This window comes from Panthera pardus, unplaced genomic scaffold (genome assembly GCF_024362965.1).
Source record: "Panthera pardus isolate Hobbes unplaced genomic scaffold, ASM2436296v1 HiC_scaffold_7, whole genome shotgun sequence".
In the NCBI taxonomy this organism is placed as follows: Eukaryota; Metazoa; Chordata; class Mammalia; order Carnivora; family Felidae; genus Panthera; species Panthera pardus.
This window is the reverse complement of record NW_026527002.1, coordinates 80,876,449-80,900,227: the sequence shown is the minus strand read 5'-3', so window position 1 is coordinate 80,900,227 and position 23,779 is coordinate 80,876,449. Positions and strand designations below refer to the sequence as shown.

At 59.2% G+C, this 23,779-nt stretch overlaps 1 protein-coding gene across 3 annotated transcripts in view; it reads left to right on the top strand.

Moving 5' to 3' along the window:
• Positions 1–5,798: 5,798 nt before the first annotated feature.
• The window catches only part of TSNARE1 (t-SNARE domain containing 1), a 150,509-nt gene continuing 132,528 nt past the window's right edge, over positions 5,799–23,779 (top strand). Inside the window, exons 1-2 of one of the 3 annotated variants that reach the window (XM_053896401.1) lie at positions 5,822–5,887; positions 22,455–22,575. In XM_053896401.1, the coding sequence (XP_053752376.1) occupies positions 22,566–22,575 (10 nt within the window). In that variant the 5' untranslated portion in view covers positions 5,822–5,887; positions 22,455–22,565. Of the gene's footprint in view, positions 5,888–6,109; positions 6,510–22,454; positions 22,576–23,779 lie in introns of those variants that run through there. The other 2 variants (XM_053896403.1, XM_053896402.1) reach the window with 2 other exon arrangements.

Genomic DNA, 23,779 nt, shown 5'->3' with positions numbered 1-23,779 from the left:
GAGCTTGGATGTGACCCCGGTGTGACGGGTGGTCCAGGAGAGGCACACCCCCCACCCTCCCCCAGATCAGACCAGGCGCATGAGCCAGGCAGAATAGAAGCCCTGCCTGGGCAGGGCCTGGGGCCAGGGGCTCCTCTTCCTGCCCTCCCTGGACCCCGTCAACAACCCCAAGAAGTGGGGCTCGTGGGTGCTTTCTGCCCACACACACGGCGCTGTCGTGAGGTTTGGTGGCATGCTTGTGGCGGGGGGGGGGGGGGGAGGGGGGGAGCCTCCGGAGGCACAAAGCGTTGTGATTTTGCAAACTGCTATTCTCTGTGATTTTTACCTTCGCTCATTAGCATCTCATTACCACGTTTCTGCGCAACAACGGTGGGGGCTGGGGGCTCGGGCTCCTGGGGTGGGGTGGGGGGGAGCATACCGAAGTCAATTCTTTGCTCCGTGAGTGTCTGGGACTGTGTTTGTGGTGCCCGGAAGGGGGGAAGGGAGGTGGGGGCTGGGGCAACCCCCGAGCGCTATGTTTGAAATAGGAGTTTGGGCAGAAACGGACATAGGAGGTGGATGCGGCAGCCTTCTTCAGCATCTATGTTAGACTCACGCTGTTCCTGCCTGACAAACTCCTACTCACCCTTCAGCACCCAGCCCAAATGCCCCTTCTCCGGGAAACCTTTCCGACACCCTGGGAATGGCGTGCTGTTTCCTCACACAACCTAACGATGACCTTATGGCTCAGCAGGGGATTCTCCGGTCCTGTCTGTCCCCTCTGCTCCTCTGAGATGCTCTGCGGGTGCCATCGGCATGTTCTCATGTGCCAAAGGCCAGGGGGCCAGGTGCTGGGCTGAGGGCTCCTGAAAGCTTCCCTGGCACCGACCCCCTCAAGCCTTCCGTTAACGCCACAGAGTTGGAAACACTGTGGTCTGTGCCGCTCGCACGCGTGAGGAGGCGGCCGGCTCGGGGCAGGTGTCTGACTGCGGCCCACCTGGCAGGCACGTGGTGGAACCAGGGGTCGAGCCACACACCCCAGGGAAGGCGCCACGGGGCCAGCGGGAGGCTGGGGCTGCTGGTTGGCTGTGGCCGGTGGGCTGGCGGCTCAGCCGGAGGGAGAAGAAGGGCAGCGGCGGGGGGAGGGGGGTGGGGAGGTGGACCCCACCTGCCCCTAAACGGATACTCGTTACCAGGAGGACAACGTGTCGTGTTTGCAGAGCACCTCGGAAGAAACCACAGCAGGTTGCAGGCTGTAGGTAGGTTAGTTCCGGTGTGAGGGTCCCCGGGCCTCTGCCCCTCACTCGTGGGAAGTTCTGCGGCCAGGCCTGTCGTTCCAGCTTTGCCCTGAGAGAACTCCCCCTGAGCCCCCCCCCCCCCGCCCCAGGAGCCCGAAGCCCAGTCTGGGGGAGGGCCCCCCATGCAAAGTGGAGGGGGGCTCCCCCCTGAGGCTTGCCCACCCCTGCTGCCTACTTCTCTTGCCCCCGATTTTCAAGCCCCCCACTCTCTCTGATGAAACTGCTGTGCTTACCGAGTCCCTGGGAGATGGTGGCGGCCTGATGCACCTGCCCCCAAACCCGCGGGTGCGGCCCGGGCTCAGAAAGGTGAAAGCCCGGGTCCTGCAGAGGGCGGTGCCCTTGCCTCTGTCCACCTCCTGCAACCCAACCTTTGTCGCCCCGAAATCAGTCACTCCCTAAGAAAGCCAATTGCCCGTCCTCTCCCTCCTGTGGCCGGTGCGTCAGCATGAGGCCCGGAGAGGCTGAGCCCTGCCTCTGCTCAGGGTCCTGTGTCTGGGGGCCACCGGGAGCCACCGCACCGCCAGGGAGGCTGGGAACTGTGCCGCTTCCAGGGGGACAGAGATGAGCGTCAGAAGTGTCCCGGCCACGGTGCCTCTCCTACCCCCTCCCGTGCTTACCTCCTGCTCACTCCTTCTCACCATGAGCTGTCGCTGGCCGCCTGGGTGTCGGGCCAAGGTCCCTGGTGCCACCCTACGGGGGCCGGGGTCTATCGCACAAACAGGTGCCGGCGTGAGAAGGCTGAGCTGTGTGCCACCGACCGTGAAGAGAGGGAGTGGCAGGGCCGCGTCCATAGTCCGTGTGTCTGCTGTGGCCGGGGTGACGCGGCCCCGTGTGCCCCTCCCACCTGGGGGATGTACAGCAGAAGCAGTGGTGGAGGGCAGGGGTTCTGGAGTCAGCGGTGGCTGCAGGGGTCAGGAAGTGGGCACAGAGGAGCGTGTGACAGCCCTACGGGGACGTCCCCAGGCTCCTCGCCTACCTCAGGATACCCACAGCCCCCTCCCGGAATCGCTACCCCTCAAGGCTTCCCTATGCCAGCCTCTTTGTTGGGGGGGGCCTCTTGCTCCCCAAGACCCCCGTTCTGCTCCCGCATGGCCACCGCTCAGGTTCCCAGGGCCCATTTGTGGCTGCCAGACTGTGAGCACCGTGTCAGAGGCCGTGTCCTGACGGCGACTGCTAGGGGAGCCACCCCCGCCTCGTATTAGGCACAAGGGCTCCGAGGGCAGCTGGGAACCGAGGCCCGGGGATGAAGCCACTTCCTAGCCTCCCGTGCCGCTACAAGGGACCCGGCTCTGGCCAAGGGGGTGGGGATCGGGGAGGTGTCCTCACAAGGGCAGGACCGGGGTGGGAGCGTGCCTATACGCCTCTCCAGGGTCCCGTTCTTCCTGCAGGCTGGAGAGCAGACATGACGGCCGCAAGGCAGAAGATCTTATCTGAGGGTCACGGGAGCAACCAGATTAAAGGAATCTGGGGTCCTGGTGACCATGAGGTCACCTTTGCAGCCCTATTGCCTGCCTGGACTCGAGTGTGCAACATTAGAAGCAAACACCGATTTTGTCTCAGCCGACGTTATTGGGGCTTTCTGTCCTTAGCAACTGAATCTAATCGTATGGTATCCCCAGGGCCTGGCATGTTGCCTTGACATTGGAAGCAAAGATTGTTGAATGAATGAGTGACGGAGAGCAGGGTGAGATTTGGCGAGAGAGGAGGGAGCGCCTTGCCAGGTGGCGAGCCCGGGGTGTGGAGACGCCCCCTCCCTTGGGGACGGAGCATGCGTGGGCTCTGCCGTTCCCAGGAGGGGTGGCAAACCCATCCTTCACTGAAGATGTGACTGGCGGAGACAACACTCACGGTTTGCTTTTGCTTTTTTCTCTGCCACTCCTTCTTGGTGTCAAATACCTTGGGAGGCTGTTACAAGTCTCACGCCAGAGTTGATCTCCTAGGAGCCCAGGGCTGTGACGAGAGCGGTCTCAAACGCTTGCCACGTGCTGGGCCCCTGCCACACCTTCCCCGTGTGTGCCCCTCTCCACGTGTCCCCTGCACAGAAGCCTCGGCACCCCCGCGCTCCCGGATTCGCCCAGCCCTCTACGTCGCCCGCGCTTGGGCCGGCCTCACCGAGTTATACGGGGGACACCGCGCGAAAAGGGAGACCGGCAGGTACAGCTCACGTGCTCACTCATGCCCTCGGCGCTGCCCTTGAGGCCACGCCGTGCGCCAGGCCGTCCTCTGTGTGCTGTTGTGCAAGCCTCCCCTCAGGGGACCCCTCCTGCTGTGGGCAGGACAACACCTACCAGGGTGATGGTTCCATCCTGAGGCGCACAGGGGTTGTATCTGCTGGGAACGGTGTCATCAGCAGCACGAAGGAAGCAGGGGCCTGTTTCTCCCGTGACGATGAGTCTGGGGGCACACTTGGGGCAGAGGCTCCCCGTCCTCGGCTTGGGACCCATCTTCTTCCTCCCGGAATAGCTGCTGTCCTCTGCACACTGCCCACACTCTGGGCTGGCACAGAAGGGAGCAGGACAGTCAGATGAGCTGGCCGGCCTCCTCCATCCCTTTTGGGGGGGCCTGAAGACTACTGTGCCTTCTCCCATCATCCCCCCGTCAGGACGGTCACATGGCCAGCTCTAGCTGCCAGTGACGCTGGGCACATTCCCGCCCTGAACAAAACTGGAGTTCTGTCCGTAAGGGACAACTGGAGACTGGGCCACAGCGAGTCAGGTGCTCACGAGACTTGATGGATGGACAAATGAGGGCTACGGGAGCAGTGCGGACCTGCAAACCTTGCAGTCTGGGCAGGGGTGAGGGAGCCAGGCTCCAGAGCATGGAGAGCAAGGGTGGGGGAGGGTGGCTCACTGCAGACCCCACGCTGACAGTGCTTGACCCGGAGATCCAGCATAACCATGGAGAAGCCCGTGTTGCTCCTGAAGCCAGAGCAAGCATTTCCAGGGCGGCTTTAGTGGGAGCTGCACGGAGGCTCCTTCTGGAGACCCTCCACCCATCCCTAACCTTGTGGCTCACGCCCCTGCTGAGGCCTAAAGGGAAGATCCACACGGTGGGGGGGGGGGGGGCTCTGAGCTAAGCCAATCCCTGCTCTCAGGTAACAACCCTCCCTGCAGGAGCCGATGCCTGTCACTCGTCCTGTGGGCCATAGAGTTCAGCCCAGTGGTTGGCCTCACACTCCAGCAGAGCCAAAGCGTCCGGCTCTCAGGCGGGCATCTGTCTCGGGAGACCTCTCCCTGGAAGGGCCTAAGCTGTGGTCAGCAGTCACCATCACGGCCTCTGCAGGGCAAGGGACTGGCTTCCTTTGCATTCCAGCTGTCCTGGGGGCAGGGCACGAGCTCTGACGGAAGTCGGGTTGGCCTGTGAAACGGGCACAGGCCATCGGCCCCAAGGCTGTGGTGAGCACACGAGGCCCAGCCCCGGCACAGGCTGATCTGAGCCAACGTGTGCTGGCCTGCTCTTGTCGCCTCTTCCTCCCCACCCGTGCAGGCAACACACAAGCACACACACGTACCACACACAATCATCCCCCTGCTCCCATCCGAGCATACCCGCTGCACACCCTTGTGCTCACACTCGTGTCGTGCACACGCATTTGCCCAGTGTCCATGTGCACGGCCTTGCACTTGTGTGCCGTGCACACACGTACCCAGGACTTGTTCACACGCACATCTGTGCCCAAACTGAAGATCCCGTAATGTCACGGGCATCAGGGAGCAGGGCGATCCAGGAGTCCTGGCAGACAGGAGGCGGCCCGCGCCCAACCCCTGCATGGAGATGCTTGGCCTTGTGGGGACAACCCTGCCCACACCCCTCCAGGCCTGATCACCAGCAGTTGTTAGGACGCTGCCTTGGACCTGGGCCGAGGAGGCAGGGCTGGTACGGAGGCGGGAAGGACCCAGCCCCAGCGGCGCCTCTGGGCTCGCCTGTGGGCAAGCAGGCTCAGGCACAGGGCATGCGGGCCGGAGGGCACACAGCCACCGGTCCAGCTCTTCAGGGGGCGCAGGCAGCGTGCAGGAGGGAGCCCGACCCCACGAAGGTCTCTAGAGGGCCAAGTGCCGCTCCTGGGCAGAGGCCACCCGGGGCGAAGGCCTTTGAGGCTGAGGGCTGGGCTCGCCTTGTCCAAGCTCACTTTCATCCTCATCCTCCTCACCCCCGCCCGCCTTGGTTCCACGGATGGGAGACCGAGGCTCGGGGGTGACAGCGCACCTGCCACCTCAAGGGGCTGGGGAAGGGACTGAGCGTTTCCGGGGACCCTCGTGCGGCCCTCGAGGACCACGGCCTCGACGCCAGCCAGGAGCTCCAGTCAGAGAAGGCTTTCTGGCCCAGCCGGCCGCCGTCTCCGGCCGTTTCCGGTCGTCCACGCGGGGCAGTTTGGGACTTGTAGTCCTGAGGCGCACGCCGTCCACGGCGCGGCGCGGCTCGAGTGGCCATTGGCTGGCGCAAGGCGCCGAGGCCGATGGGACTGGAGGGTGGGGCGCGGGGGGCGGTCTCGCGGCGTTCGCCCGGCGCGGGAGAGGTCGTCACGTGATGTTTGGGTCCCGGCTCCGCCCCCTGCACCGCCCCTCCCGCCGAGAGCGAGCGGAGCGCGCCTGCGAACCACCCCGGCCCAGGTGAGGTGGCGGGGTCAGGCCGCGGGGCCAGGCAGGGCCAGGGGGGCCCTTCCGGGAAGGGCGCGCGGCCCGAGGTGTGGGGGTGCGGGGGTCGGGGGTCGGGAGGGGCGCGCGGGGCCTGCGGGGGCGGGGCGAGGGGGTGGGGCCTCCGAGGGAGGGGCTGGCCGCGGGAGGTGGGCGGGGCCGGTGCGGGGCGTGGTCACAAGGGGGCGTGGTCTCGGCGGGAGGCCCGGGTGGACGGGGGCGGGGCGGACGGGAGAGCCGGGGGCGCTCCGGCTCCGCCCCCAGGGCGCCCTGGCTGGGACCCACCTGAGGGCGCATGCGCGCGGTCTCCCTGAGGCCTCGGTTCCCACTTGTGGGGCGCAGGGGGCGGCCCTCGGCCACAAGGCCTCGGGGGCGGCCCCTCCGCGCCTTTCTGCCCTCAGCCACGTTTGGCTTACGAGGCGCCTCCCGGTTCTGAGCGCGAGGTCCTCCCGCCCGAGTAGTCTGCAGGTGACCAGGTGTGACCTGGCCCCGTGGGAGCCCAGCTGGGGCCTCCTGTCGGGGACCTCACTCACTGCTCCGGGGCCCGGGGCTCCGTGTGCGCCGTCCGGCGTGGTGGCAGCAGCCACGCGTGGCACAGGTATGGAACGCTGCCCCGTCGCAGAAAGTTCTGCGGGCCTGGCCGCTGGACGAGATAGGCCTCTGCCGTCGCAGCCTCACCTGGCCCCCTCCCTCCGCTGCCCGCCTCGGCCCTGCTCCCAGTTCTGGGGGCTGGGGTGCTCTCCTGACTACCTCTCCCGCCAGGGTTTGCCTCCCTGCCTTTGTGGCTTCTCCTGTTCTGTCACTGCCACGTGTGTGTGCCTCCCTGGGAGGCAGGGATGGGGGTTCTCCACTCTACCCCAGCAGGGGCACCGAGTTTGGGTGAAAGACACAGGTGACGCTCGTCAGTCTTGCAGTGTCCAGCCTGTTTAAGAGGGTACTCTGGTGAGGTTCCGCCTCTCCTGTGCTGGGTCCTCGGTAGAAATCTGGTGCAGCAAATGCCTGCCCAGGACAGCACGGGATCAGGAGCCAAGTCGCCATTGCAGGCGGCTGTGGGAGATGGGCAGATCCGAGAAGGCTTCCTGGAAGAGTGGCGCTTTGGCCGGGCCACCTCCACATCTGTCCTCCGTTGGCCTGGCTGCCCTGTGTCCAGATGACTTCCCTGTGCGGGTGAGATGGGTGCCTGGCCACAGGAGCTGCTGTCTGCTGGCTCACAGGCAGGCAGGCGTCCTTAAACCCCTTCTCCAGCTCCCTGCAGCCTGCAGGGTGAAGGTCGGGGTGTGGCTGCTGCCTGTCCCTCCAGTCACATCTTCCACGGCCTGCTTCAGGTACCCAGCCAGTTCGGATGCTTTGTTTCCTGCATCCCACGTCGTTTTTTCACCGACATGACAGTTAGGTCCTCTGCTTGGAATGCCCTAGTGTTCCTGATATCCCCTTTGGAACCTTCCTGTCCCCTGCCTCCCCTGGATGAGGTTCACCCACAGGCTCGTGGCCCAGGGCCCCGATGCTTAGCTTGCCTTCTCTGCTGCACTGAAGTGATCCGTGTGTGTGTGTGTGTGTGTGTGTGTGTGTGTGTTTATCTCGCACACGTGGCTGAGAGCCCCTGGGGCATAGGGACCTCCGTCTTGGTCACCCTTGCATCTTGGGTGCCTAGCCCAGAGTCTGGAGTGGTGTGGGCGCCCAGCAGGCTGCGATGAGAGAGTGGACTGGTGACACAGGGCAGCAAAGAGTGCATGCTGAGAAATGCAATCATGGCTGGGCGTGTGTTCAAGACGAGGGGAAGCTAGAGGCAAGGAGGCCGGCTTACCTTTCGGTTACCTTCCGGTTGGGGAGAGAAGACTCATACTGGACCAAGCACTCCCTGGGCCCTTAACGACAAGGATGGATGTGTGCTGCAGGCTCCCAGAGAAGGGGGAGGGGTTCCCAGGGTCCCAGAGAAGGGGGGGTCTTCCGGGGTCCCAGAGAAGGGAGGGGTCTTCCCGGGGTCCCAGAGAAGGAGGGGTCTTCCCGGGGTCCCAGAGAAGGGGGGGGTCTTCCCGGGGTCCCAGAGAAGGGAGGGGTCTTCCCGGGGTCCCAGAGAAGGGGGGGGTCTTCCCGGGGTCCCAGAGAAGGGAGGGGTCTTCCCGGGGTCGCAGAGAAGGGGGGGGTCTTCCTGGGGTCTCAGAGAAGGAAGGGGTCTTTCCGGGGTCGCAGAGAAGGGGGGCTTCGCAGGTCATGGGCTTTGAGCTGGGCCAGGCAGCACGGTGATGTCTGGTCGGCCAGGAAGGGTGGGTGGGTGTCGTGGGGGTTTAACACTAGTCGTACCTGCCGTGCTCACGTGGTGCTCTGGGGGCCAGGCTCTGGTCCTCAGCTGTTTAGGCTCCCTAGCTCAGTTCATTTCCACAGTGAGCCCGGGACAGGGCCTCGTATGTTTTCATAGTACAGATGAAGAAACTGAGGCACAGGAAAGGAGACTTGCCCCACGTCCCTTAACTGTGAAGTCCTAAGGTACCACCCATCCAGCCTGGGACACCGGAGCTTCCAAGGTTCGGGCACCTTGTTGTTACTCCTGTTTGGGGTGTGAACAGCTGGCCAAGGCCGAGGCCTGATTGATTGATTGATCGCTTTACTTATTTACTTACTTACTTAACTTACATGCTGTGTGTGTGGTCACTGGATCCGTTCTGACTGCCGTGTGTGTGCAAGTGGAACCGGGTGTGCGGCTCAGGGCGGCTGGAGTCAATGCCATTTGTCAGAATCCGGTTCGGGTGGCGACAGTCGGGCGGACTCGCTGGGAATCTGAAGGTGGGCGTCCTGTTGGACTCCGGTTCTGCGCCCCCGGCCGCCCCGTGCCGCCTGTCTCCTGAGCCGACCCCGGGCCCGTGCCGCAGCCTGGGTGACAGAGCAGACAGACCAAAGGGACGGGGTGGGGGCCCTCCTGCGCGGCCAAACGTCTGGCGGTTCAGCCTTGGTGCCGGCCTGTGCTTCTGCGCCCTGCCGTGAGCAGCCTGATCCCGCTTGGGTGTGCGGAGGCAGGTGACGAGAGTTACTGTACCTGTTTCCAGGTGGCGGCCTGGGGCCCAGGGAGGGCTCCTCCTGCACCCGAGCTGGGCCTCCGTGGCAGATGCAGCCGGCCTGCCCCCCGACCCCCCACCCACGGGAGCCGCGCCTGTGAATGGCAGCCCGTCTGTGGCCCAGGCCTGGAGCCGGTGGCTGCTGGTGGCTGTTTGTTGAAGAAGTGAGGTTGGTTGTGACACAGCCGGCTGGAACCTGCGGTCAGCGCTCCTGTGGGGCCAGGGAACCTCTCCTAGGAAGGGAGTTAGTTGTCTTGGCCCACATCCCGGTGGAGAAAACAGGACTCGCCAACGAGCTGAACCCGGTGCCTTGCAGGTGCCTGAGCCAGCCGAGCAACGGGGACAGTGGTGTCTCCCGGGGGCCCTTGGTTCCGTGCGTTCCCTGCAATCCAGGGCTGTCCTCCGCAGCCTGTTACAGCTGTGGGACTGTCCCCGTCAGCCCGAAACCCTAGTGAGGGCTGGGACAGGTGTGAAGTAAAGGAAAGGTAATTCCACACTTGGCTTCAAACCCAAACCACACTGGGTGGAGCCCTTCCCCGCTTGTAGGTCCGCCCCAGGCTTGGGGAAGCCTCGTCAGGACTCGACCCAGTTTGGGGGGCTGCAGGTGTCCTTACAGGTGTGCTGGGCCGGTGCCTGAACGCACAGGATCTCTGGCAGGGCCCCTCCCACGGTCTCTGCTCAGGGCTGCCATCTGAGGTGTGGAACACTCTTCCGGGAGTTTCGAAGGCCGGGTCTTGCACAGAGGCTCAGGGTACATGGTGAGCAGCTGGGGGCCGCCCCGACGGCTTTCCTGGCGTCCTCAAGGATGCTACCGTGCATATGTCACAGAGTGAGGTCACAGTGAGCGGTCAGCGAGGGTGTAGAGAGGGCCCCCGCTCTGCGTGTGGCTGTGGGTGGGGCTGGAGGGTCTGGGTACATACCTGGGAAGGGGTCCTGGGTGTTGGTGAGGCCTCAACTGACTCTTGAAAGCTGAGCGTCATCCGGGCTCGGGGGCGGGAAGGAGGCTGCAGGCAGCAGGAGACACGAGGGAAGGCATAAAGGGGTGCAGGTCTCCCACAGGCCAGCCCGGCTGAGGATCGCTGGGGGAACTAGGCTGGGGGGCGGAGCAGGGGTCTGGGCCAGATGGCACCCAGGGCTGGTGGTGGGAGGCTGCCGGGGGCAGTGGGAGGTCCAGGCCTATGGGCCCCGTGGCTCAGTATCACGTGGCTGGGTCCGTGGTGGTGTAACAGTGCCGCAGATCCCCTCGGTGGAGGGATCACGGGCCGGGGACCGGGATGGCGGGGTGCTCGCGGGGCTCCTGCTTTGGGAGAGCAGAGCCTGGTCGTCACGCTGACCCCATGAGCCCCCAGCCTGGAGCTCTGGCCCGGTAAACCTTTACTGTTTTCTTTAATGGATCGACGGGAAATGGTCTTATTTTCTGTCTCTGATGTCCCCTGAGAGGGGACTGGGACCAGCCCTGACTGAGTTAGCATCCTGCTACGGAAACAGCGAGGCCCTGCAGATGTGGCAACCCAGGGTCTTAGTTGTAGCGTGCTGACTGATGTCCTCATTAGTGTGTCCCCGAGCTGGCCCTTTGTGGTCCTGCAGCTATCCGGGCAGCGGGGGCCGTCGCAGGGGCGGACACTGAAGCCCTGGGGTGGGGGAGGGGTGCCCAGGGTGCGGCGAGGGGGGGTGCTGTGGGGCTGAGGGAGTGCCCCCCTTCTGAGTGACCTCCGGCTGGAACCCCCCCTTTGGAGGGCCGGCTCTGCTGGACGGGGAAGGTGAGGTGTGGGTCGTTTTCGAGTTGGATTAGCAGGAATGCGGGGGGACCGACCGTAGTCACCCCTGATTATTGACCTCTGGTGTCTGCCTGGCCCCTGCTGGGCTCCTTGTGTTCCTCAGATCAGGAGACTTCCCCGGGCTGGGTGGCTCATCCACAGGCACAGGCCCATAAGGGACCCGTCTGGTCATCCCTGAGCTGCCCCGTCTGCCCCGCATTCTTGTCCCACTGCTTGGGGACTGGAAGGCGCCTCCGCCCTGAAGGATGCCCTGTGAGTTAGTGGCCGTGTTAATGGCGCCGTGATTATGTTATACAGACTTAATCCTGGGCCCCTCTCCCATTTGGAGCTGCCATCGGGCTCATTCTAAAGGAGAGCTTGGCAAAGGTCTGAGGGCTTTAGGGAACCCAGGTATCAAAGTGCAAACTAGCACCTGGGGACTGGAGGCCGAGGCGGACCAGTGAGGCTGGATGGAAGCGGGTGGGGGGATGGAATGAGCTCATCGGTGGCTGGTGGCTGGCTCTCCCTGACCCACGGAAAGATGTCCTGTCACTGAGTCAGCATTCTCAGGGCTTTGGGGCCTGGTGCCACGCTTGGGCACCCACCTGTTCACGTGTGTCTTCCTGTCCCCCGGGGCAGACCCTGGGTGTGGTCTGAGGGGTGCAGACTGGGCCCGCAGGGGACACTGGGGCTGCAGGTGGCTGTGACGGAGGAGGGGAGATGGCCTCTGGGGAAGATGGCGGGAGAGGGGGCAGACAGGCACCCTGAGGGACAGTGGGGGCATTAAGGTGCTGGACAGAGGCAGCACGGAGGAGATGGGTGCACCCCCCGGCCACCTTTGGCTGCCTTCCACTGGGATCCATAATCCGTCCCAGCCAAGTCTTTGGAAGGGGGCATGTTTTTGAACCAGCAGCCCGGAATCAGTCTTCCCCCACATTAGACCCACTCAGCACGACAGCCCCCTTCCCGGGCTGGGCTCCTGCTCCGCACCGGCTTTTAGAGTCGAGGAGTTGGACTCATTACTCAGGTCTGACCTCCTTCCCCTGCCGCGGCACCCACAGCGAGGGTGCTAATGAGTGTGGGCCGGTGGTGGGGGCAGAGCCCCGTCTCCTCCTTCCTGGCCCCGGGTCCAGAGAGTCTGCAGCCTCCAGCCGGGGCTCCTCGCTCACTCCTCAGGCTGTGGCTGTCCTTGCCGAGGCGTGGTGCTGGTCGGTCCGTCCCTCTCCTGCGGGCAGCACTTGGGGGGTGCTCGCACGGTAGGGCCGCCTCCCTCCCTCGGCTTTGCAGCTCCTTGCCGTCTGACCTGATCACCTTTCCGGCCTTCGGTCAGCCTGCCCTGCCGACTTCTTGGCCTCCCGAGCCAGATGTCAGCTCTGCTGTCTGTCTGTCTGTCTGTCTGGAACAGCTGGTGCCAGCCCTGCCGGGTGGTCCCCTCCAGGTGAAGGCTGGGTTGAGTTCTGCTGTCTGGAAGCCTGCCCCGTCTGTGGGGCCTGCTTGAGTCCTTCGGGAGGGCAGGGCACACAGAGTCTCACCTGGCTGGTTCCTCGCTGCCCGTGGTGTCGGGCTCCCCGTGCGCTCCCCTGGGTCACCCGTGGCCCCAGGCAGGGATTGGCACGTAGTAGGCGCTCGATAGACACTTGTGCAAGCACCAGATAGCAGTTGGAAAGGGCTGTTACCCTCTGCTGGGCCCTTGGTGCACCTGGGGTCACCCCCACATCTCCTGCGGGTGGGAAGCTGTGAGGGGCGCTGAGAGCATGGGTGGGCCCGCCCTGAGCAGGGTACTCACGTGTGCCGTGTGCACTCCTCACAGCAAAAGGAGAGGGCTCTTGGAGCTGGAGCCGGGGCGGGGCGGGTTGGGGGAGGGGTGACTCCCAGCTCCCTGCTTCCCGGGATAGGGGTGAGCCGGCCGCCACAGACCTTTGGCAGGTGGGTGCGCAGTGCCGCGGGGGCCCTGAGGAGCGCCTCGGGCTCTGAGCCGAGTGCACGGTGGGTGGTCTTCGTGTCACTGATGGGAGCAGGGCAGTGGGCGGGTCCCTTCTCTTGGACTGCGAGAGGGGACTTCGTTCTCCCAAGGCCGGAAGCAAGCTCGGCAGAGCTGGGAGTGGAAGCCCGCGTGTGGGCCGTGGAATCTGGGCTCTGTCTTTCGCTGGCTGCCCCGTGGCACCCTGGAGCCTGGAGTGTGGAGAGCTGCTAGGCCAGCAGGTTTGACATCGCTCACGGGGACCGGGCATGGGGGCTCTAGTCACCCCTGCCCTGTGCGCCCCCTCCTGTTACCCAGAACAGCTCTGGATTCATGTGTCACCTGTACTTTCCAGTACCGTGCGTCCGAAGGAGGGATTCTGTCACCGGGGACAGTTGTGAACCTGGTTCGGCACTCATGCTACACGCGGGGGGCAGAGGCCAGAGCTGCCTGCCCCTGTGGCCCCAGCCGTGCCCGGCCTCCCGGTCTGACGGCACGTTGGGGCGGACCACCTGCTACCTCTGTGCCTCTGGCCACCTGCAGGAGGGTGTGGAGGCCGTCGTGGGAGAGGGGCCCCACGGGCAGCGTGGAGGAGGGCCAGGTTGGCGGGGGTGAGGTCAGACAGACGGGTGTAGGCGCGGATGTGATCGGGCGGGTGGGGGTCCTAAGGATACAGGCTGGCTCTCGCCTCCGCCGTAGGTAACAGCGTCCCCCCAGGCGACCCCCCAGGGATCGGCCGGACGGGCTCGGTGCCGTCAGAGACCCAGGCTGACCGAGCAGGCACCGTTGAGAATGTAGCCTTCCCGCCACAGGGAAAGAACTCTGGGGCTCTGGTCCTGGGAACTAAACGCTTGGCTCAGAAGGGAGCTGGGTTGCTTTTGTTCCCAACTCGTTGTCCGGAAGGACTCCGGTGGCTCTGCCTCAGGGGGCCGGGGACAGTGGTGCCGCCCTGCTTCCCGAGGGAGGGAACCAGACTTGGTGGCCAGCTCTGCTGATGCTCACACCGCCTGGCCAGGCGACTTTGTGCATTTGGAAGACCACCCTCCTCTCCTGGGCTTCCTCCCTCTTCCTCCTGGGGGGTCCCCTGTGCACAGAGAGCTTGGGCCCTGTCTAGTCCCACATTCCAGGAGGCAGGTGCTCAGGAAACCAGCTCAGAGTGAATACGGCCCCTGCTCTGCCCACTCAGTGACTCCGGGCACGGAGACGGACAGCCTGGTGCCTTTTTTCTGTTACGTGTTTAATTTCGTGACAATGGTACACTCACATGTCGCTGTGAGAAAGAATTCTGAGCCATCCTGTGGACCCTTCCCCGGTTTCCCCAGCGGTGATGTCTTGCAAAGCCGTCGTGTGCTGTCACACCCAGGATTGCAGTTCAAGCACAGGCTGTTTTCCTTTCTGCCGCTGAGAGGACCCCTCCTGTGTGGCTCTTGGACAGCCACGCCCATCTTCCTGCCCTGCCCCCCCCCCCCCCCGCCCCCCAACTCCTGGGACCGGCCAATGCGCCCTTCTTGCTCCAGTGTCACGTCAAGAGTGTCACCTAAACGGAGTCCCGTATGGCATGTTTCCTCTGGGGACTGGCTCTGTCCCTTGGCGCAGCTCCCTGGAGATCTCCCAAGGTTGCCACACGTATCAGCAGTTTGTTTCTTTTCGTGACTGAGTCCTGCTCTGCGGTGTGGATGCACCGCAGGGAACCCTTCCGGTGCCCTCGCATTTCTGCACTTCGAACGGCTTATGTGGTCCGCGAGCACGCACGCGGCCCAGAGTTCCAAGTCCCCCCGTGGCAGCCGGCCCCGTCCTCAGCTCCACAGGTGACGCTGTTCCTGGTTTCTGATCTACGCTGCCCGGTCTGTGAATATCAGTATCAGCCAAACATTTTTCCTTTGTGTCTCGCGAGTCGTGTGCTGACAAGTCCGTGCGCCTTGGTGTTTGTTTCCTCCTTCTAAACAAAATGCCCTGGAGATCTTTCTATACTGACACAGAGGGCTTCTCTTTTTCCTTTTGAGCACAGCTACAGGGTGTTTCCAGCACGGATGTGCCAGAATCAGCTCAGTAGCCCTTTGTTGGTGGCAACGTAGGTGCTTTCCGGTCCTCGCGTGTTACAGAAGGAACAGCCTTCGTCCCTGTTTAAGGACAGTGTGTGTGCAGGGTAGGTGCCCTGCAGTGCAGACTCGGGCCCAGAGAGACATGCTTTTTGGGTTATGAGGCACACTGCCAACCCGCCTTCCCGAGCGCAGTGTGTTTTGTGCCCCGGGAAGGCCGAGAGGCGCCCGACTGCCCCCGTGCTCTCCGTGCTGGCAGTGAGCAAGCTTCAGATGGGGACACGTCTGGATTCCCTTCGTTAGGAATAAGTGTGCTATCTTTTTATACATCGAAGAGTCATTTGTATTTTGTGCACTTTTGTTTCTTTGTTCATTTTTACAAAGCGTGTTGTTGATCTTTTTCCTATATCCTATGGAAATTAGCTCTTTGAGTGTCAGATGCATTAGGTCACTTGCCTTCTCTGGTTATTGTTTCTCTTTCGCCATCTAGAAGCTCTTCTGTGGTTCAGTTCATCAACATTTATATCGTGGCTTTGGCTTTTGAGTATAGTTAACAAGGGCTGCTTTTCGCGTTTACAAAGCAATGCAATTTTCTCCTAGTGTTCGCGGTTTTATTTTTAAAGTTTCCATCCGTGTGTCTGTTACGGTGTGTGGTGTGAGGTACGAGTCCGACTAGCCTTTTCCAGATGCTTCAGCAGGAGTCCCATCCCGATGGTCTTACCCTGCCAGTTTTAGGTTCTAGCTTAGTCATGCCCTGAATTCCCATCTCTGTTTAGGTTTTTCTTAAAGGTGTGTTTTTTCCTAACGGCGAGAACACTCAGCGCGAAGCCTGCAGTCTTAAATGCAGGTGTGTATGGAGCGTGTTGCTGACCAGAGGCCCGGTGTCGTAGAGCCCATCTCTCGGCCGTACTCGTCTCGCTCGACCGAAGCTTTGTGTCCGTTGATGAGCAGCTCCCGGTTTCCCCCTCCGCTCAGTCCCGGCCGCCGTGCCCCCGACTCCGTGAATTTGGCTAGTTCAGATGCGTCGTGTAATGCCGTCGTGCGGTGTTTGTCCTGTGACTGGCCAATGGCACCGAGCACAGCGTCCTCACGGCTCATCTGTGCTGTCGCGTGTTACAGACCTTCCTTCTTTTTCGAGGCTGAATAACATTCCGTGGTGTGGAGGTGACGTTTCTCTGTGGATGGGTGTGGAGGTGGTTTCTGTATCGGCCCCTGTGAAGGGTGCTGCCGTGAGCACGGGAGTGCTGCCCTCTCTTTGCGACATCCTGGTTTCAGTTCTTTTGGGTAAATACGGAGACGTGGGGTTGCCGGGTCATTTGGTGGTTCCAGTTTTATTCTTTTGCAGAAGCCCCACGCCGTTTTGCACAGTGGCCGTGCCGTTTTGCATGAACCGTGTGTACAGGTTGCAGTTTCTCTACATCCTCCCCGACGCTTGGTAGCTTTTGGTTTTTTGATAGTCATCCTGACGGACGCGAAGTAGTATCTCATACTGGTTTTGACTTCCATTTCCCTGGTAATTAGTGGTGTTGAGCATCCTTTCACGTATTTGTTGGCCATTTGTATGTCTTTTTGGAGAAATGTCTGTTCAAGTCCTCAGCCCGTTTTATAATTGAGTTATGTCATTATCTTTTACCGTTGAGCTGTGGCATTTCCTCGTATGGTTTGGAGATTAGCCCCTCATCAGATCTCTGGCTTGCACACGTCGTGTTCCTTGGGTGCCTTCTCACTCTGTTGATGGTTTGCTTGGGTCTGCAGACGCCTCTTAGTTTGATGAAGTGACATTTCTCTGTTTTTGTTGTCTTGTGCTCCATGAAGTCGTTGCCAAGACCGATGTCATGAAGCTTCCCCCTAGGCTTTCTTCTAGGAGTTTTACAGTCTGGGTCTTATAAACATTTGCATTTTTAATTTTGAGTTGGTTTTGTGCACGGTGTAAGATGGGCTCCAGTTTCATTTTTGCCTGTGTGGCTTCAGTGCTCCCGGCACCTTTCGTTGAAGGGACTGTCCTTTCCCTGCCGTGTATTCTCGGCACGCGTGTCGAAGGTCAGTTGGCTGTGTGGGTTTATTCCTGGGCTCTCTGTTGTGTTGGTCCGTATGTCTGTCTGCATGCTAGTTGCTACTGTTCTAACTTCTGTGGTTTTGTGATGTATTTTGAAGTCCAGGCGTGTGATGTCTCCCAACTTTTCGCTCTTTGTTGACTTGACGGTGTTTGTTTTCTGCGAGCTGTTCCCTTGTCCGCGTGTGCAGATGTAGACGCTGCTTCAGTTACTGACGCCTTACTGTGTGTTTTCACATCTCTGAGAACACAGTGCTCGTCTGTCCTAATTGTGGGGGGCGTTTTCTAGATTGTCTTCATGTGGACTTTGAATTAGCTTGTCTGTTTGCCCAGCCCGTCCACCAAACACACGTGCGCACACTCAGAACCCCCAAACCAGCTTGGTTTCAGGTTGGTTTCAGGTTGGTTTCAGGTCGGACTTGTGGTGAAGCTGTAAGTTGACTCGGGAGAGTGACATCTTTGTGATCCCGGGACTTCCGCTCGAGCTGTGGCTTATCTTCCCACTCGTTTTGGTCCCCTTTTGCGTTCTTCAGCATCGCCACGCTTTCTTTGCAGGACGTTTTGGCCTTTTTACCGCGAGGAGCCTTTTCCGTGCTGTCCTCTGTCTGCGTGAGCGTGTGCGAATCCTGTCGGTATCTGCATAAAACTCGGTCCCCTGCTACCTCGCTGGGCCCTCCTGTGGTTTAGTGTGGTTATCGTGGGTTCTCAGGTGTCCAGGCAGAGCAGGCAGTGCTGTGTACCCCTCCCTCTCCAGTCTCGTCCCTGGGTTCTGCCTGTTACCAGTCGTGGGGGCCAGTTCCCGCACTGTTAGGCAGTGACTAGCTGCGGTGGTCATGGGCGCCTGGTGGGCGTGGCTTTTGGAGTAAGGTACAAATGTGTCACGAGCCCAGGAAGAGCCTGTCCTTTCTCTTGTGTTTTTTCCTTTTGAAGCAAAAATCACCATTGAAATCGGTCAGTTCCCTTTCTGAAGATCATGTGTGGGACAATCGCAGCACGTCTCTCCTTGGGTACGTAAATGTGAGACCCCATACTGGTGTTGTCGCTGAGGGTGGTGCGCTCTTGACCCGGTGGACGTGCCTCGCGCGGTCTGATACGTAATGCGCGGAAGGGCCGCCCGGTGCTCCTGCTCTCGTTTACTTCAGCGTCCGTGTGCTGCTCGTTACAAGTCAGGTGGATCCGTGCCTTCTTCGGGGTTTGGTACCAGTGCTGCGCTTGCTTCGTGAAGGTCACTTAGGAATCTTCGGTGTTCTCAGGGCGCCTGGGGGACCCAGGCCATTAAGCCTGTCTTAATTTCGGCTCAGCTCATGATCTCACGGTGCGTGGGGTCGGGCCCCGTGTTGGGCTCTGCACTGATGGCACGGAGACTGCTTGGGATTCTCTCTTTCCCTCTCTCTCTGTCCCTCCTGCCCCCCTCAAAATAAATAAATAAACGTTAAAAATAGAAAAAAAAAAGACATCTTGTGTGTTCTCAAGAATAGTTTGATAATATTGAATTACACGGTGTTTTCACTTTTTATTATTTTTATTTTGAATTACGAGGTCTTTACGGGGCAAGTAGAGTTCCCCTGTGAAGCTTGTGGGGGAGGGGGCTGGGGCTTTTTTGTTGGTTTGTTTTGTTTCCGTTTTAAGAAAGAGAGTTCTTTTTTAAGTTTTCTCTGTTGGGGTCAGTCTTCTAAATCACACACATTTTCCCAGAAAAATATCAGTCTCATCCGGGCTGCCAGATTAATTCACATAGACTCGAGGAAAATGGTCTCTTATGAGTCTTAATTTTCTTGGTCTCTGGGGCTATTTCCCTCCCGTTTGCTCCCACCGCTGCTTGGTTGGGTTAGCTGCTACACTTGGCCGTTGAACACAGTGGGGGGTGGGCTCACTGTCGCCCTGCACGGCCAGAAATCTGTGTGTAACCTGCGCCTCCCCAGAGAGGCTCGGCCAGTGATGGCCGCCTGCTGGCTGGAAGCCTTCCTGAAGCCTGGACACCACTTGTTCAAGGGCCGACCGTACCGATTCCTTTATGACTCTCGCTGTTCTTCACAGATTCGGCTTTAAGATGTTCTCGTTAAGTTCATTTTTCTGCTTCTCTGCCTTGTAACTCATCGCTTTTTGCTTACAGTTAAAACTTCCTTTCGTTTTTTTCAGGTTGTCCGTTTTCTTCGGTGTTTGATTTGTATGCTTGATTCATTTGCTTATGTTCTTTTCCAAAAAGTGTTTCACGTGGAAGAGCTTTTTCTTAAGTTCTGATCAAATATGTTTTCTGTATCATCACTGCTGGAAGCTCTGTGATTTTGGCTCATATTATCCTGTTTGGTTGAAGGATCGTTCAGGAGCAAGGTTTAAAATTTCCAAGTGACGTGCCTTTTGAGTCATTGGTTTTGTCATTAACGAAAGTTTTAGTTGCATTTTGATCAGGGAATACGGACTGTTCCCTTTTGGACTTTCTGGGTTTTATGCAGTTTTCCTTGTGGCCTTAATGTGGAGTCTGTTTTTGTCACTGTGTCACAGGTGCTTGGAAAGAGGCTCTGTTTTTGAACCTGGATGTATGGAGGCTGATGTGTGTACCAGTCAGTTCCACAGCCTCAGCGGTGTCATTTCGGTCACACGTCCCCTTGGTTCCTGTGCGCTAGCTCTGCTGTGGACCAAGGCGAGTGAATCGTGGTCTCTGCCATTGGCACATTTCTGTCTCTTTCTCCTTGTCTCTCCTGTGAATGTTGGCTGCTGTGTGGCGTGGGGCACGGCTATTTAAAACTATTTTATTTTTATTCTCAATTGCACCTGTTAGTATCATGAAGTGCCCTTCTCCGTCCCATTTCTGTGTTGCCTGCGTTCGGGTCGTGACAAATGGTGCTTCCTCTAGTTTGCATTTGTTGGTATGCCTTTGCACATCCTTTTATTCCTGACCCTTTTGAAGGACCTCAGATGTGTCTCTTATGTGCCACATGAAGTTGCATTTGGCTGTGTGATCCAATCTGAGAATCTTTTTTTTTTTTTTTTAATTTCACTGGAGAAGGTAAACTAAGGTACAATAGTTGGTAGATCAGTTATATTTGATTTAAGTTCTCTCATGTTCTGTGTGTGTGTGTGTGTGTGTGTGTGTGTGTGTGTGTGTGTGTTTGACGTCTTCTACTCTCTGGTGTGTTTTTCTTCTCTGTTTATTTTTTGAAGTCTGTATAGTTCTGGCATTTAGGCAGAGTCTGTATCTGCCGTAAGGGTTCCCTTTGTTTTGCTGCCTCACGTAATGCCATTAGCACTCTGTGTGTGGGGACCACCTTATTAAGTACCTTCTGTGTCAAGCAGAATATTATCTCCTCCTGTCTTCGTCCCCCCCGACCCTTCAACCCTGTGGAGCCACCCTAAGCCATGAAACTTGGGAGTGTGTTAGGGCAGAAAGGGACTTTGCAGGTGTAATTAAGGTTGTGGTCCCTAAAAGGAAGAGTTGATCTTGGATTATCTGGGTAGGCTGAAAGTGATTCCTTGGGCCCTTAAAAGCAGAGGACTTTGTCCAGGGAGAAGTGAGAGAGTCTGAGAGTGAGAAGGACTTGTGGTGCAGGGCCGGAGGGGGGGGTGCGCCTCTGGCCCAGGATTGACCAGCTGACCGCAGCCCTGTGGCCGCACGGACCCGTGTTCAGCCAGGGGTCTCAGCCGCCTCCCAGAGCCGCAGGCGGCCAGGCAAAGTCCTGACCTGCAGACACTGAGACCGCGGATCTGTGGTCTGCCACCAAGTCCGTGGTCGTCGCTCGACGGCAGCGAGGAACAAGTACCCCTTCCGCGAGTCGTGGCTGTGATGATGCGCCTTGTTATTTTCTTCTCCTCACTCGGGTGTGGTCAGCACAGTTGGTTCCCTTCCTCGGCTCTACCTTCGTGCCATTATTACTTGTACCTTGTCACGAAAGCGTCGGCGGTCCGTCCGTCCTCTGCCTCGGAGCTCTTCCTGCCCAGGCGAGGACCTGGTTCGCCCACCTCCCTTCCTGTCCCCTTCCTCCTCCATTCCCTCTCCACACTCACCTGTGTGGTTTGCCTTCTGTCTGTCTCTCCAGCCCCACGTCTGTCTGTCTTGCACCTACGGGGAAGCTTGCTTGGTGCTCCCCACCCTTTTCATCATGCTCCCGTCGGCCCCCCCCCCCCCCCCCCCCGAAGGCGGAGGGTTGCCCTGCACTTGCTTTTTCAGAATGGCTGATGGGCGGGGCCTGTGTGCGTGTTGAAGGGACCCTCTGACCTCTGCACGTCCTGTAGAGGCCCCTCCTTGGTCTCCTCCCTCCGAGGACGCCCGGGCCTGCCCAGCTTGTTTTCTTCCTGAGGCTGTCTTGTCTTTCTTTTGTCCTCAGCGGGTCACCTCTCTTGTCTTTGTCCTTTGTGACCCTTGTCTTTGTTTTCTGGGCCGAGACTCTCTCTCTCTCTCTTTCTGAGTCAGTTCTTGCAACTCTGCTTGTGGACTTCCCACGTAGGGACAAGTGCTTGTGACTCTGCAGTTCAGGGCTTTGCTCTGCTTCGTGTGGGGTGTGTGGGTGTCCCTCACCTCTCGGCAGGTGTCCCTGCTCTATTCTTTGTCCCTCACCCCCACCTCATTAGTGTCTGTATCAATGCTGGGCAATTCTTTCACTGGTCTTTTTAAAAAAGTTTTAAAATCTTTTTTTTTTATTCTAGTAAAATATACGTAGCATAAAATTTGCCATTATGATCATTTTTTTTAAAGTGAACTCTGCAGCCAGTGTAGGGCTTGAACTCATGACCCTGGGATCAAGAGCCCGCCAGGCGCCACCCACTCCAACCACTTTTAAGTGTATCATTCTGTGGCATTCGATGCGTTTATAAGCTTGTGCAGCCACGACCACCGTCCACCTCTAGAACTCTCCTCTTCCCAAACTGGAGCTCTGTCCCCGTTGCACACCAGCTCCCGTCGCCCCACCAGCCCGTGCCTCCATCGTTCTACTTCCTGTCTCAGAACCCGAGGCCCCCGGGGACCTCCTCCTGGTGAAGTCACGCAGCCTGTGACCTTTGCTGTCTGGCTGTTTGCATTTAGCACCGTGCCTTCCAGGTTCATCTGTGCCGGAGGGTCGGGATTTCCTTCCTTTTCAAGGCTGAGCGGTAGCGCGGTGGAGGGACCACATCTGCCCACCCGTCGTCCACAGACGCTTGAGTTTCTTCCGTGTTCTGGCCACTGCCAACGTGGTTTCCGTCCCTTCCTTCAATTCCTTTAGGTATCTGCCCACACGTGGAGCTGCTGGGGCACGTGGGAATGCTGTCATTTTGCACACCCACCGGGAGTGCATGCGGTTCCCTTTCTGCACATCCTCTCCAACTCTTGTTGCTTCCTGGGTTGTTCTGACAGTAGCCGTCCTTCTGAGTGTGAGGTGCCACCTCGCTGTGGCCGTGGCCTGCGTTTCTCTGACACACGATGTCGAGCGTGGGTCCGCGTCACACGTCTTCTCCGAGGGAATGTCTGTGCGGGGCCCTTTGCCCGTTTGTAATAGGACTGGCCCTTCTGTTGTTGAGTTTTAGGAAGTTTCTTTATATGCTCAGTATTAATCCCTCATCAGACATGCCTGGCAAACGTTTGTCCCCGGTCTGTGGGTTACCTCTTCACTCTGCTGATCGTGTGCTTTGATGCACAAGAGTCTTTAATTTTGATGGCGTCTGATTCATCTTTTTTTTTTTTTTTCTTCTTTTGCCTGTGCTTTTGGTGCCAGACTGAACAGCCACGGCCACGTCCAGCGCCACGAAACTGCCGCTCTGTGTTTCTCTCTTGAGTTTTAGACTTCGGCTCCCATGTTTGATCTTTTTTTGTGCTAATTTTGTGTATGGGGTTAGGTAAGTGTCCAGCTTCGTTTTGCTGCGTGTGGATGTCCAGTTTCCCAGCTGTGTGTTGAAGGGACTGGTCTTCCCTGTTGAGTGGTCCTGGACCCTGGTTGGAATCACTCGACTGCATACGTGAGGGTCTGTTTCTGGCCTCTCTGGTCTTTGCCGCTGGTCTGTGTGTCCGTCTTTATGCCAGCATTTATGCCGACACCACAGTTTTGATGACCGTAGCTTTGTAGTAAGTTTTAAAATCAGGAAGTATGAGGCCTCCAACTCTGTTCTTTTTCAGTATTGTTTTGGCTCTTGGGACCTTATTGTTCATTTTGGAACAAATTGTTTTTTTTTTTCCCTGGATCAGTCCTCGTAAGACTCTCCCTGCCCCCTTCTCAGAGAGGTGGGGCAGGGGGTGCCTAGAGGGGAGCAGCCTGTGCCCGCAGGCCACCCATCTGGGCACTTCTCCCCATAGTCATGGCTGCTGTGCTGACATAGCCTGACTGGCCTCTCGGGCTGCCTCTGACATCCCTCCTTGTCTGGCTCTGTTCTCAGTGACTCAGGGTTAGTCTGTGGCGTTCAGGGAATGTGAGGTCCTTCCGAGACCTGCCCCTGCGCTGCGCCCCCCCGCCCCGCCACTCTGATTCCCTGCACTTCCTCCTGTGAGGACTCTGCTCAGCTCACCTGCTCTTTGTGGGTTTTTCCTGTGTTGTAGGGCTGCAAATTATAGTCATTTCTTACTTCCTCTGAATACGAAGTGTTCAGTTAGTTTTAAGGTTTTTGTTTGATTACCTTTTGGTGGGGGGAGGGTCATTCTCCTCACCATCGTAATGTGATTTCTGGGAGGAAATAGGAAAAACTATGCTCAGTTCATTTCCTTGTATTCAGTAATCCAGACTGTGGGAAGGAAAACAGGTCGGTGTGGTTCCCGTGCCTGTTCCGGTGCTGGCACGTAGGACTCATCCACACCCCGGCCCCCTTCTGCCATGACAGAAGGGCCACCAGCCCTGCAGGGCTGAGCTCCAGGCTGGAGAGGCTGGCCCTGTGGGGGCTCGGAGCTGAGTGGGCCTGTTGCAGTCAGCACCGTGGACAGCTCCAGGGTGTCCCTGCGGGAGCCTCGGAAGTGGGGGTGCCTCCGCCCCGGGCAGCCCATCCTGCCCACAGGGATGCCTCCTCCCTGCAGACCCCAGGCCCCAGGGGCAAGTGGCTGGAGGTGCAGGTCTGT